Below are 13,188 nucleotides of genomic sequence, written 5' to 3' on the forward strand. Positions count from 1 at the left end.
GGGGTTTACCGGCCAAATCCATATATGTATCGACAACGCGAAAGTGATGCATAGTATGCCGAAAGGCAACACACATTCCAATGCCCTGGCGGGGGAGGCAGGGCTTATCGACAGGGTTCTGCGGGACCAAGGCTTACACGCCACATGGGGTTATGCCGCGTCGGAAAAGAATCCTGCGGACGGCATCTCACGTGGGGTAAAAGTTTTACCGACGGACATCGCGAAGGGGTGGGGCTTGCTAAGGGGAGCGCGGGGGGCGGGTTAAGGGCCCTTTCAGCACCTCCTTTTCGTCAGTTTTGATACATAATTTTAAATCCCTTATATGGCCAATGCTTTTATGTATACTGGAACGCCGTCCAAATATGCAATCTTGGGGCATTGTTTTCGCGATGGGAATTGAATATTAGGTTTCTCCTACTCTTTCATTACCTAATAGAGGTGGGTAAGGTATAGATTATTCAAAATATCAATCTTTCTCCTTGGTCCCCTCCCGAGTTGTAAATAATTCTCCGTAACCTCGAAACCGCAAAAAACGGAGACAGAAGAAACAAGATTTCCCCACGAATCTTCATACACTGGGCCCAGTGTAGCTTGTATTGGAAATGGGTGTTTGGGTGTGACTGCCGGCTGCTTCGTCAAGTTGTTCCTTAGGAACCCCACTGTTCTGCTGAATGCCTGAATGTTCTTCTTTGCCCGGACACTTTTCTCCAACAAGCCCCAACGTTTAGCCCCACAAAAAAAAAAAGGTCTTTGAACTGTCTGTAGCGAAGGGTCTTGGGCAGTTTCTTTTCATGCTAAGTAAACTGTTTTCTTTCTTCTAANAAAAAAAAAAAGGTCTTTGAACTGTCTGTAGCGAAGGGTCTTGGGCAGTTTCTTTTCATGCTAAGTAAACTGTTTTCTTTCTTTTAAGGGTTGGGGGGGCGGCGCATTCCTTTCATCTTTGGACGCTTTGGTGCCTGGTTTCTCTTCATTGGGGTTTTTGCTGGCGAACCATTTGGAAGCCGCCATCTGGGTTTGCAAAGCTGCAAGTATATCCCTTATAGGCTTAACTTGGGTATCCTTCTGGTTGAGTTGCTCCACCCTTTGTGCAAGGTGGTGTTGCGACTCTTTAAATTAAACCTCGCCGTGTTGCTGCACACGAAATTTTATCTTCACAAGTTGAGCGAAAGCGCGCCAACACTTTTGACACAAATCCACCCTTCGTTCGTCCAAAGCAAGAAAGCAGGAGCAAAGAACTGAGTAAGATTCTTCGAAAGTGGTAAGAAAGTATTTGTTTTTGGGTATTGTAAATTAAACCAAAAAGAATGGAAACGAGGCCAGATTCATTTTGCGAGCCTTATCAATGAGTGCCGTAAGGTTTTACTTCAAAGTTAAAAACTGTTCATGTGATAAATTAAGTATGAAATATGGCCCGGTCAAAAATCAATGGAAAACGCCGTTGGGAAATTGTTTTGCAGAAAGGTTGGGAATGTTCTTGCGCTGTTGCGCTGTTCAACACGAGAAAAAGAATACTGTAATCTCGACAAACCCTTCTTGTTTGCATGAATTTCCTCAAAAGAGTTAAAACAATAAAGATATTCCCAAAAACTTCATATTTTGTCCCTACTTACGAAACGGAAGTGCTAAAAGCTTTTTGACCTGGCCCCCGCGCCCCCATTCGCAAATTTCACCCCGTCGCTATGCCTCTGGGTGTGACGGACCGTCCCGTAGAAATTCCGTCTACGGGTTGCCTTCTGAAGCCGCATAACCCCATGTGGCATACATCCGATGCTCAGAGAACGCCCTGTTTATGGCCCCACCCTTGCGCACAAAAGCAGTCAAATGGGCGTTTTCTTTTTTCCATGATATCCATCACGGTTGCGATATCTACGCATATGTGCGATGAACCCTTGGTGTAGTGATTAAAAGGAAGTAATGTCAGATGGGCGGCTCATTTTTCTGGCTGCGATATCGCGGGGGGCGCTTTTTTCACAAGCTTCTTCGGTAATCTAGGCTTCCCCCGAACCTGTAAAAAATAATCTTCCACAGCCGTGCATAGAAGCATCCGTTACCAGCGTGGCTGAAGTGGCAAGGTTCGCGACCGACGTACTGGTCTGTTTTTCACCAATTTTCCAAGTTTTTGGTGCGCAAGTTGTGGCGCACGCGTGTGCAAACGGGCACAATCAGTGGGGCGTGGCAACCCCGCCTTGAGGCAATGCAAGCGTCGTCTCACCATATTTAAGAAAAAAGCGGTAAAGGAAGAGAGGTTCTCCTCGTACCCTGGCTGTATGCAACATGCGGGGGGCCATGCTCTCCATGTCTTAGATCGAAGTTGTCTGGAGCGAATGCGATTCACGCAATCTTCGTAGCATTTTGTGTCTCAACGAAACTGCCCGTTTCTTTTATTGTCAAACGACACCCCAATAAATTCATACCGGTGGAACAAATTTTGGTGTTCTCTAACTGCTGTTGCAGACTCTTGCGCATTCTTTGCAACGCAATTGCCCCGCTGTTTGACCATGGCCTGTGGTGTGCTTATGCGTATTTTGCCAATCCGCGTGTGCATCTTCAACTGTTCTCCTGGATGCATACTGCAGTTTTACCACCTCCGGGTCACCCGCCAAGACTCTCGTAATGGTGAGCAGCATTTGAGGCCAATTGGAAGCCGATTGGTTTCACAAGCTTTTTGCTTTCCGTGCGGCAACGAAACCCTGCCCAAGTACCTTCAGATAGGCCCACCTGGAAAAAATGAAGCCTTTGGATCAAACAAAGCGGCCCATTCACGATAAACGGCATCACGATAGTGGAAAATGTGAGCCAGAGGAACGTCGGCTTCGTAACCTTCCTGGGTATTTGAAGCCTCGGTCCATTCGGTAAATGTGGTCGTTTCCCGGGCGGCTTATTCTCAACCACGGGAAATGGAACCACCTACCCTTTCTTAAGACGGTCCAAAGCATGGCGAATAATGCTAGCTTTTTTTTGGAGCTTGCGAAAGGAATGGTAAAACCTTGCCTTTTTTTGACAGCAAATTCATCATAAGTTTTTGGCTGGACTTTATATATACTAAGAAAATAAAGTTTCGTAAACTGTTAGTTTTGAAAACACAAGTAAGTCAGAAGCAGGTTTGTACAATGCCGACCATTACCCAGTAATCGATCTTGGAAGTGGAATGGAGGATGGGCCTAACGACTCTCAGGGCCTTCATTGAACATTGTGGTCGTACACCCTTTTCATTTGAGTACCAGCTGAATTTCAGTATGCAGGTGCATCATGCTGAGGGCACTGTGGGTATTGAAAACGGTGAACTTACTGTTCATCTGAACAATGGCACAAAGGCAAAACATTGTTTCTTTGCGGCGCTCCATGATGCCCTTCAAGATGTCTAATAATGAGGATTTTCTAAAGGATTTCAATAATGCACGGACGACTTTTTGGAGCGAATGGATGACTCTGGAGGACAGCAAATCGATACTATACCAGCAGTGCGAAATGACCAGGGAAAAACTGGCCGAAGAAATTTTAAAAATTCAACAGGACGCCTAAGCTCAACATCTGGGCGTGCAAGATCGCATAAATCAAATGCAGCGCCAAATCAACACGCTGGAGTATCAAAACAATCAGTCGCACAATGAAACCAACCAGAGGCGTGCCCAGATGAATCAGATGTAGATGTGGCTCAACAAGAAAGATATTGAAACCCCATACTCGAAACCAGTGGTGAATCCACAAGGATGACTGGTACAGCATAATGCGCCAGAGCTCGAAGATGGCCCTTGAACTCTGGTCGTGCATACTTTTCTGGAACCTAATAAAGATGATGCATTTGAACAGGGTGAAAGGCAGGGGCATGCACCGGTGGCACTACCCCAGGTTAGGGTGCGAAGAATCCTAGAAATCAGGAATAAATTTGTGGAAAAGGTTTCCGACCACAAAAAAATATATGGACCTTCGAAGGTGCATTGGGGTATTTGTTTGAGACACCACCAGAACAGCTACTTGTGGCATATCGTGATGTTGTTCTGTTGCCTCTGTCCTACACCTCTTTCAGAACAAAACCTGGTTTCGATTTCGTAGTTTGGGTTGATTTCATCCGCCACGAAGGGATATCCGCCGAAGTGACGCAAGTGGGCAGGCGGCTGCATTATCAGTTGCGCGTTCTGCCGGTAGCCCGGGAACGCGCCAGCGCAGAGATCCAAGCTATCTATTACACAATTGATGATCCACGGATGAAGGACAACTCTGTTTTTCAGGCGGTTCGGAAAGCCAAAAAAAACACGGCTCCTCCTCCAAGGAAAGCGCGGTGTTACCGCTTCGGCCGCATCGGGCGTTACACCAGAACACGATATGCACAATTACAAAACACAACATTCAAGCCGAAGAACGATTATCAGCCCCGGAAACAATGAACTCCGTGGCCAAAGAAATATTTAAATCCACACATGATGTGTCACGCGCTTCTGAAGCAAGTGCAAAAGAAGAATGCCCTGTCATTAGGGCGGGAACGCCACCCCAGTTTGCCAGTCTTCATGAACTTTTTGTGCTGCAGAGTCCCCAAAAAAATTTCTCGAAGTTGGAAGACCCTCCCAGGACAAGCGGTTCCACTTTTCAAGGCATCAGTAAAGGATGCCTCTGCTATCCCAGCACCGTCCGGTACGCCGGATGCCGCAGCGGTAGCTTAAGGGGCAAAACGGATTGCCCAAACTATGTGGGCACAATCGGCTTGGGAAGAAAGGGTGTCCATAATAAGATTCTGCGACTTGGCGGAAGGGAACGGTTTAGAGATTTGGGGGGAAAATGTTCCTCTCTTTATTTTAAGTCTACAATTGACCAAAAGTTGTGCTGCTCAATGCGCAAGAACTCTGTTTAGTTTACTGGCCGCAGAAGAAATATCGGCTCATATTTTGGGCCGGTTTTACAGAAAAAGAGAAACATAAACCTAATAAGGAGGGTCGCCCGATGGAGATTCGGGGGCGGTATCGCATCAGAGATTTTATGGCCCTTGAAAACTATTGGGCCGCACTACGAATAACATGGGCAATGGCCAGCCAGTGGGGTTAAATAGCTCTACTCCAACAAAAAAACTTTATACCACACCCGCGAGGCAAGGAGGCCCTCATTGTGGACTGGGGGGCTCTCCCAGAAACGTGCACAATCGACCCCCAAAGAGTGGCGCGGTATGTGCGGATCGGCGGAGAAGGTGCCAAAAAGGCACGAGCCGTAATAAAGGGTATGGTGGAATGGGAAAGGCTCCCAAATAATAGCAAGAAAAGGCATGAAAAATGCTCTCCTATTATACGCCATGGCGGCGCATATCAATAACAAGAGGGGCATTGGTCCGCGCGGCGGCGGCAGTGATCGAACGCGATTTTGGCCCTTGGCTGCTGACGCAGCTTGGAAAACACACAACCCCTCTAGAGGCACCACGCAGCATAGCTCTCTATTTAAGGCATTGGGTCACTCTCGTGAACAGGTCGGCCCACCTGACGGAAGACACGTGGAGAGCATTGCGCAAAGGGCAACATTGCGGTGGGCTTTTCTAAACTGAGAAAAGGAACATTCCAGGGAGCTTTTTCAATGGCACAGCATTCTGCGACGCAGCCACTGCACACGGGCAGCCGACAAGGAAGGTAAGCAAATATTGCCGTTAAAAAGATAGACGTTTCGACTCTATTACTCCACTGGGTCAGAATTTGAGTTAACTTAAAGACGCTGTGCGTTTTAATAATGTAGGGGAAATCATAGGACAGACCGAGTTTTCAGAGAAGGTGAGACGGGAGCTTCCTTGAGGATATCCGAAGAAGACTTCGAAGCAATGAAGAAGGTAGGCATCATCCAAAAAGCATCGGAATGACCCACTACAGCTTGTCTTTGGCCTTTTACTATCATGGAGAAGAAACCTTTATGGCCGATGTGACGCTGCATAGTCTGACTGAAAGCGGAAAATGAACAGAAAAACTGCGAAGCCTCAGTTTCCCTTGGGCATATCTCGTGCTATCTGGTTGCTGTTTGTAATAAAACAGCAGTTATTTTTTATATGAAGGTCCCCTTTTTCCAAGTATGTTTACCAGCAGAGATACGCACGAATTTCCGGTGTCGTACAAAAAGCGGGAAACTAGTAGGGTTCACACCGCTTCCAATGGGGTATAAACGTGGTTCAAAAATATTGCATGCTAGCCCGAGAGTTTTAGCGGGGGGCCCAGAAACCTTATATCGCAGAGAGAGGCCGTGTTTGCCTTATGATTGAACCACACCCCATGAATTCATAACTTTTTGTGAGGGCATTCTGTTCCCCAACCGTTGCGCCACACCGATGCATGTTTTGTTCAACACTGCAACTCCATGGCCCCACGCATGCGCGAGGCCCGTCAATACAGATATTATTGATTCAAACATGTATTGTGAACACACACGGTGCCGCTTATCTGGGTTCTAAGAATGTGAAAAATTAGGGACGCCGCACCCCTTCAGAATATTTCCGTGGAGGAACTGGAAAGCATAACTTCACGCCGGATGCGTGCAGCAGGGATGCTAGGGGGTTCGCTATTTCGCCACTATTTCCTTCTAAAAATGGTCTGTAGAAGATTGTCGCGGCACAACTAGGGGTTAGTAAAGCCTCAAGATCTGGCATTTTTATACCCCCCCCCCAAATCCGTCAAGGCTTTCAAGGATTGGTTAAATACCTTATTGAAAAACAACCCAGAAAACCTCCCACGGATTTACCCACTTCCAGGGCATTGTCCAAATACACTTCCCTGTGTGGAAGGGGGGTGTTGTTGCTTAAGGGCGGGGGGCGGGGGCATGGGCCAAAGGAGGGGCATAGGAACAGACCAAAAACATAATTTCACAAGCCGAAGCTAGCGCAATCAGTTTGGCTTTGTGGGCATTCGAGGTAAGTTTGCCAATTATACTTCATATGCGCATTGACAATATAACGGTTATTCTCTTTTCAAAATGTTGTGTATAGTTACCTTTTTTGGCCGCTATAATGCAGCAGTGATAAATAGCTATTTATTTCAACCGCTCAAAGTATTGAAATTCACCGATGCCGACGAAGAAAACAGCGCCAGAGGAGACAACCATAGCAGCAAACGGTGCCCCACATTGGCGACTACCCTTTCGGGAAGCGTTGCGAACAACTAAAGTGTGTGGTATATACTCCAAAACAAACATATAAGTTAAACCAAACTATTGTAAGGCTTCCCTGGGTACCTGGTGTTGGCGGCGCTGTCGCTACTTGCCGCCCTTGGAAACACGCTCAGCAACGACATGTAGGAGAAGAAAAACATTAGCAGAACCTAGATATTGCTTTCCCCAACGGTGAGTGCGAATAAAAAAAAGCAATTTTTTATTTTTCCTGCACCACAGCTTATTTTTAAAGCCATTGCCAAAAGGGAGTCTCGTCCATAAAGTCCTTCCGGCTAATGTCAAAAAAAAAGCGCTGGGGCTTTTAACCCCAATCGCGCTTGTAAGGTGGAAAGGAAAAGTTTCAGTTGACTTGTAAACCTTGAAATTTGCGATATTCTATAGAAATATGAAAAATTAAAAAAACAATACAAAAACTCTCAAACATAATATCTGACCATTCTCCTCAGAAACTTCAAAAAAGAAAGCCAAGCACGTTTGAGCTGTAGTTGACTTTTATCACCCCTATGCCAAGAGCGCGGACCAAAGACGTGTGCAATGCATCAGCAAAGGCCTAAGCACTGAAAACAGTTTTTAATGGGGCCAGCTTCATTGTATAGTGAGAAGTGGTTTTTTGTCACACCGCCAGTTTGAACCCCCGCAGCTACAATTTTAGAGTTTCAACGAATAATTAGCTTTATATCTGTTCTTTTTTCTTTCTGAAAGAAAACTTTGAATAAAATTTAAACAAGATGAGCTGGCATGGGCTAAGATGCACTAAAGAAATCTCCCTGCATAGTTTACATTTTGTTTGAACGAGATATGCTGACAAGCGCTTGGTGAATCTGAATCAGTTACCATCAACAAAGCCGAGTCGAAGCAAAATTGTGCTACTTACGCCGCTGAGCAAAAAGGTTCGATAAACCTAAACGTCACAAAAGCAGGATGCTCTACCACATATGCGATTGGTGCCCTGTAAGGCTTCCCCAAAAACCGTATAAAAATTGTCATTCTGTGTCGCACAAAGAAATTTTTTCTTCGGGCATACCGAGATGCTTCAGCGTAGTCCAGTTAAAAAGCAACACATCGCACAGCACTCATTTAGGGAAAACATAATAGAGCAACCTGTTGTTGCATACGTTATTTTAGATGAGTGCATCCAAGGGATATTCGAAACTGTATTTTTTAGGTATGATGCCTTTAAGCCATCTGGATTTCACCAAGCGCTAAACAGTGACCGCGCCCTTCCAAAGGGAAGCCGGTTATTTAATAAATATCATTTGTGAGAGAAGGCGTCTACATTCTACGATTTTTTGATGTAAAAAAACCTGATTATTGCGTGAGGGTGCAGCATGCTGTTTCATAAGAGGAAGAAAAAAAACTACAAGGTTCTTCTAGACATCGGTTTCTCTACTAGTGCAAAGACACCTATGCTACCATAATCTGCCACTCATTGCTGATAAACTGTTTAGCAACAACAGATCCAAACAACAAAAAATAGTATTTGCACTACTTTCGCTAAAGAGAGAAAGAAGGAAAGCGTAAAATATTGTCATTTTTAACACGTCATTTGTTGCGTTCTTCTTCGCACAAGACAAAAAGCCTTTTACCACGAGAAACGTGCTTGAAGATGTTCCGTTCCATCTCATTTAAAACGTATGAAACGGACGTTTTGAAGGCATCCTCAACCCGCCTCCCGCACAGAGGCAGAGATGATTGGGTTAGGCGGGCTTTTAAGACTTACATGCTTTGCTACAGGCATGAATTCAAATCATAAACGGATCCGAAATGTATTACTGTGTTAGTGCCGTAGTGATGTAAGGTAGCAGATTATTCCTGACGCAAACTTTAAAAAAATATACTAGTGCTGCTTTTATGTTTGTTAGTGTATCAATCACATACATTAATGTGCCCTTTGTGTGTCTTTGTATTAATGCAAATGATACTGGTAGCATACAAAGCAAATGTTTCCTTGCAATTCGCCTTTATGATCAAAAGCATTATATTGCGTCACAGCTTGCGCTATTTTGGATCAATTACAGTGCCACTTCCACAGCCTCGTGATGGAAAGGGGGGTCAGGGGTGCTCAGTCACGAAAGGAGCTTCGCGAAAATACATTTTCAATCGCCAGAGTAATACAGGCTAGAAGGGGTGCTGTCAAAATTTTTTTTTCTCTTGGGGGCGGCATTGCGCGACGATTTCCGGGCATCATTCATTTAGATTGCCCTTCCGGTGGAAGCGCGACATCCTTTTCAGTGTCGAGTCGTGGGTCGCACTCTCGTGGGGCTGGCCGATTGGCCATGGGGCACAGGGCGAGTCCTAAAATATTGAAGATTTTGAACTTCCGCAATAACGGGAGTAGTGATGCTGGTGCGCTCGAAATGGCGGCCCCTCGAACATGCGAGTGGACTTATGGATGGCCACCGAAACGAGTCGAGAAGACACGAGGAAAATATATAGATAGATCACATTCGCCTCTCATAAAACCATTTGACATAGACCATCGGCGTTGAACAGAGGAATGTTCCAGATTTGATCGTCGGTTCATCTTTCCCCATTGGGAATAGAAGTTGGGAACGCACTGCGATTGAGGTTGGCGGGTAACAACTAAAATATTTTCACGCATTGGAGAAGAATAATGGCCACTTGGATAGCCGATGCGTTTACGTACGGTTAGGGTGTGTTTTATTTTCCCGACTCTGTGAAAAAAAAACGATTCTGATGGCTGTTGGATAATGCATTTGCGCCTTAACATGCAGCCAAAGCCCGCGCATTCCGGTTGGCAGTCTGTGCTTTTAAAGAAATCTTGACCCCCAATCCGGAAGTGCGGGTGGACTACACTTCGGTTCGGAGAACTGCTTACAGCGGCGCCGAAGAATTCTCATGCTTTCTTCTGGGAGGTGCTCCGCATTTGGGCGTTGTTCGAGGAACGCAACATTTGTGAGGTTTTTTCCTACATGCCGACGGTGGGCCTAAAAACCCGGCGGGTGATACTTCATGCGGTGGGCGTTTTCGGTGAAGGATTTGCAAAAGGAAGACACTTGCAAATTGGAGTGAGAAGGCCTCTGTAGGAGTGGGGCCATAAAGCTGCCCTTTCGTAAGCAAGAAGCTGATTTGATGGATAAACGATTCTGAATGGGAAATGTCCAATTAAGGCAATTTGACTTTTCAACAAATGAGGGTTTAATAGGGTATATTTCTGAGTCTTCTGCGTTGTACCGCTCATCGATTTTATAAGAGTTAAAGCTATCATATTAAAATGCCACATACGAGCGGGCAACTTTAGGGCCTCAAACTCCCAGACCGCGCAGCCTTCTTTCAGAAGATCTACGTGGTTTATGGTTCGGCCTCTCGAAATGTCATCTGCCGAGTTTGCGCTTAAAGTCACGCATCCCAAACCAGATTATTCCTAAAGATCACGTAGTATCTTGTCCACTGCGACCGTATCTTGTAGTAAAGCTTACTTTTGTGGATTCATAGTCCGCATAGTGCGTATGATTACCACGTTGCCAACAAAAATGCATATGTCCCCAAAAATGGGAATGAAGCGCGCACAGGGCAATGTGTTCAGAGTTTGCTTCCGCCTTGGAACTCATAAGCGGCGCCTTCTTCCTTGCACCACATGCTGGCAAGCCTTTCCCCGTTTTCTTTAAATCAAACGGCCATATATGTGTACGGAAACGCCCGTTGCCAGTGGGGAGGAAGTTGGAAAATTAGTTGAAGGGCGCACGGGTGCGTTATTCAATGATTTTGGGCGGGGCTCCTGTGCGCAATTCGGGCTCATTCGATTGTGTCCCCACATGGCCTTGGAGGCGGACAGGCCCCCACCAATCCGAAAACAACGCCGGCGCATAACATTTAAAAAGAAATAATGTGGAGGCAAATATTTCACCCGGACCCACACTGCACACACAATCCGGAGTACCATGCCTTTTATTTTTTTCACCGCCACGGGGCAATGGGGCGGGGCTCTGTAGTCATTGTGGCGTTTCTTGATTCACACCAACAATTTTTTGCTCACGAGAAGGGGCGCCCCAATAAATTACACCTGCTTCTCCCGACCCGCTGCCCCCCCCCCATGGCGCCCCCTGGTCCAGAAAATGGGCCGTATGTTTTTTCCGAAGTCTTAGAGTTTTTTGCAACTCACACGCGCCGGTATTATTAATTCAAGCGCAGATTCTCAATTGGGGCGGTGCCGCTTCGGATCTTCCCGCCAAGACCCTTGTAATGGCTGGGGGGTCTGTGGTTTGCATTTTTCGCGAAACGGTGGGCGTGTAAACTTCAAAAAGCCTTTTATTTCGCTTACAGCGAAACCTTCTCCCTATGCCCATTGTAGGGGCCACCTTGAATAAAGACACCTTAGGTCGAATAAAAGTTCTGTCCGATCAGAAACTGCATCGGACACTGAAATTTTTGACCCGGTGAAACCTTTACTTTGTACTCCTGCCATGGATTTTTTGGTCTCCGGCTGCGGAACAAACCGCCGCCTAGGATCAGGCAGCTTGCCCCCTACCGCCGCGAAATGCACCACACATCCTGTTTGGGGCTGGGCTTCTGCAGTTTGAATTCTTCTGGCTTTTCTATGGACAAAGCGTTCTTATCCACAATGAGCAAATTGGATTCCCGGGCTAGCAACATCGACGCGACGGGCCGCCGCATGGCCCCCCACACCTCATCGAAACGGCCCCCAACTCCAGAAGCCGGCCGCCGCCCGACCCAATCCCGCTACAGCGCGGACGCGCTAACACGTTGCGGATTTTTTTTTCAGATTAAGAAGGGTTTTACTGAAGGGCTCAATCCGAAGGGATCCAAACTCTTAAACCGCTTCCGTTGCCGCGCGCCCTCCCTTTCGATGGGGCGGCCGTAAGGCCGAGAACTGTCTTGTAAAGCCCTCCTTTTTTTGACCGCTGAGCAGCATAAACTTGGCCAAAACAGCAGCCTGGACCCTCTTCAGCAAGATGGTTGGGTTCTCCATTTTGCCCCCCGCAGGCCGACCCAAGGCGTCCGGATCTTAACCAGAAGGTTGTGAGAGGAACACCTGTTACAAAACAAGGTGCTGGGCACCGGGTGGCCACCATGGTTCAATGCAGCAAGGCGCGCAATGCCTTCATGCCAGGATTCTAAACTCTTAGTTTTCCCCCACAAAAAAATGGAGTACTAAATATTGACATTACGGCAGAGCCAGTTGGCACCCCGAATGTGTGTAAAGATAACTCTTCTGGGTTCCTTGCCATTCTTTTCGTTTGAATTATAATTGGGTTAGCAGAGCCCTTTTTCGCACTGAGCTTGTGGGTTTGCTGCCGATGTTGGCTTGCGTTAAAGAAAACTTATGCATTTTTCAACGTTTGAGAATTCGAATTATAGCATATTAATGGCGTGGAAAAGGTTGGAAAGTGACTTTGCAGCCCGACAGCTCTACCAGAAGGGCAATTCTATTATTTAAATTGTTACAATAAGTAGTTATTTTTATTCAAGTACTGAGTTTAGGCACGTTTGTAGATATCCAGAAGGTGGGTATCAGGAGCTTTGGATTTTTTGGTCTTACGTAGGCCTTCGCTTTGTTTTTGTGGTTTTACCCATAATAGAATCTAACTTCAAAAATAATGTAGGCAGCCACTTTTTTTTTGACGCAGAAAATAAGCGCCTGGCTGCTTGGGCCGTTGCGCTTGCGGGCGTTACTAAGGTATTTTGTTGGTCGGGGAGTTTAGAATGGACTTTATTCAGAAGCATACATGGTCAATCCAGCGACACCTTCAAGGTTAACTTCTAAAGGGCTTCCATTAACAATATAAAATCAACTCGTTCAATGAAATATTTAAACAATACTTCCGAGATCCCAAGAAGCACGTATCTTTCGCTTGACAATTATGCCCTTCGCGCTGCCGCAGCCACACCGCCAAAAAAAAACTTCCAAATATCTTTGCGCCTAAGCTGTTTTTTCTGCCAGTCAATAAAATAAAGAAATCCGCATTTTTACCGTTTTTTCATTCACTTTTTGCCAGAAAAATGTTCCCTGGTGCTTCTTCCCGATGCAAGAGAATAGGGCAACACCTTGGTGATGCCGGCCACCCCATCGTGGTACCAAGG

At 46.2% G+C, this 13,188-nt stretch overlaps 3 protein-coding genes across 3 annotated transcripts; all 3 read left to right on the plus strand.

The window, feature by feature from the left end:
• Positions 1-3,155: 3,155 nt before the first annotated feature.
• DQ04_04771000 (hypothetical protein) lies at positions 3,156-3,365 on the plus strand (the record flags this gene model as incomplete). Its single annotated transcript, XM_009313775.1, has 1 exon — positions 3,156-3,365. One exon carries the CDS (start codon positions 3,156-3,158, stop codon positions 3,363-3,365), a length of 210 nt encoding a protein of 69 aa, XP_009312050.1.
• Positions 3,366-4,381: 1,016 nt separating this feature from the next.
• On the plus strand, positions 4,382-4,846 carry DQ04_04771010 (hypothetical protein; the record flags this gene model as incomplete). Its single annotated transcript, XM_009313776.1, has 1 exon — positions 4,382-4,846. The coding sequence occupies one exon, from the start codon at positions 4,382-4,384 to the stop codon at positions 4,844-4,846; it is 465 nt and encodes a 154-aa protein (XP_009312051.1).
• Positions 4,847-11,623: 6,777 nt separating this feature from the next.
• Positions 11,624-11,968, plus strand: DQ04_04771020 (hypothetical protein; the record flags this gene model as incomplete). The annotated part of the gene is made up of 1 exon (XM_009313777.1): positions 11,624-11,968. One exon carries the CDS (start codon positions 11,624-11,626, stop codon positions 11,966-11,968), a length of 345 nt encoding a protein of 114 aa, XP_009312052.1.
• Positions 11,969-13,188: the final 1,220 nt, after the last annotated feature.

This window comes from Trypanosoma grayi, assembly GCF_000691245.1.
Source record: "Trypanosoma grayi strain ANR4 Tgr_477_V1, whole genome shotgun sequence".
In the NCBI taxonomy this organism is placed as follows: Eukaryota; Euglenozoa; class Kinetoplastea; order Trypanosomatida; family Trypanosomatidae; genus Trypanosoma; species Trypanosoma grayi.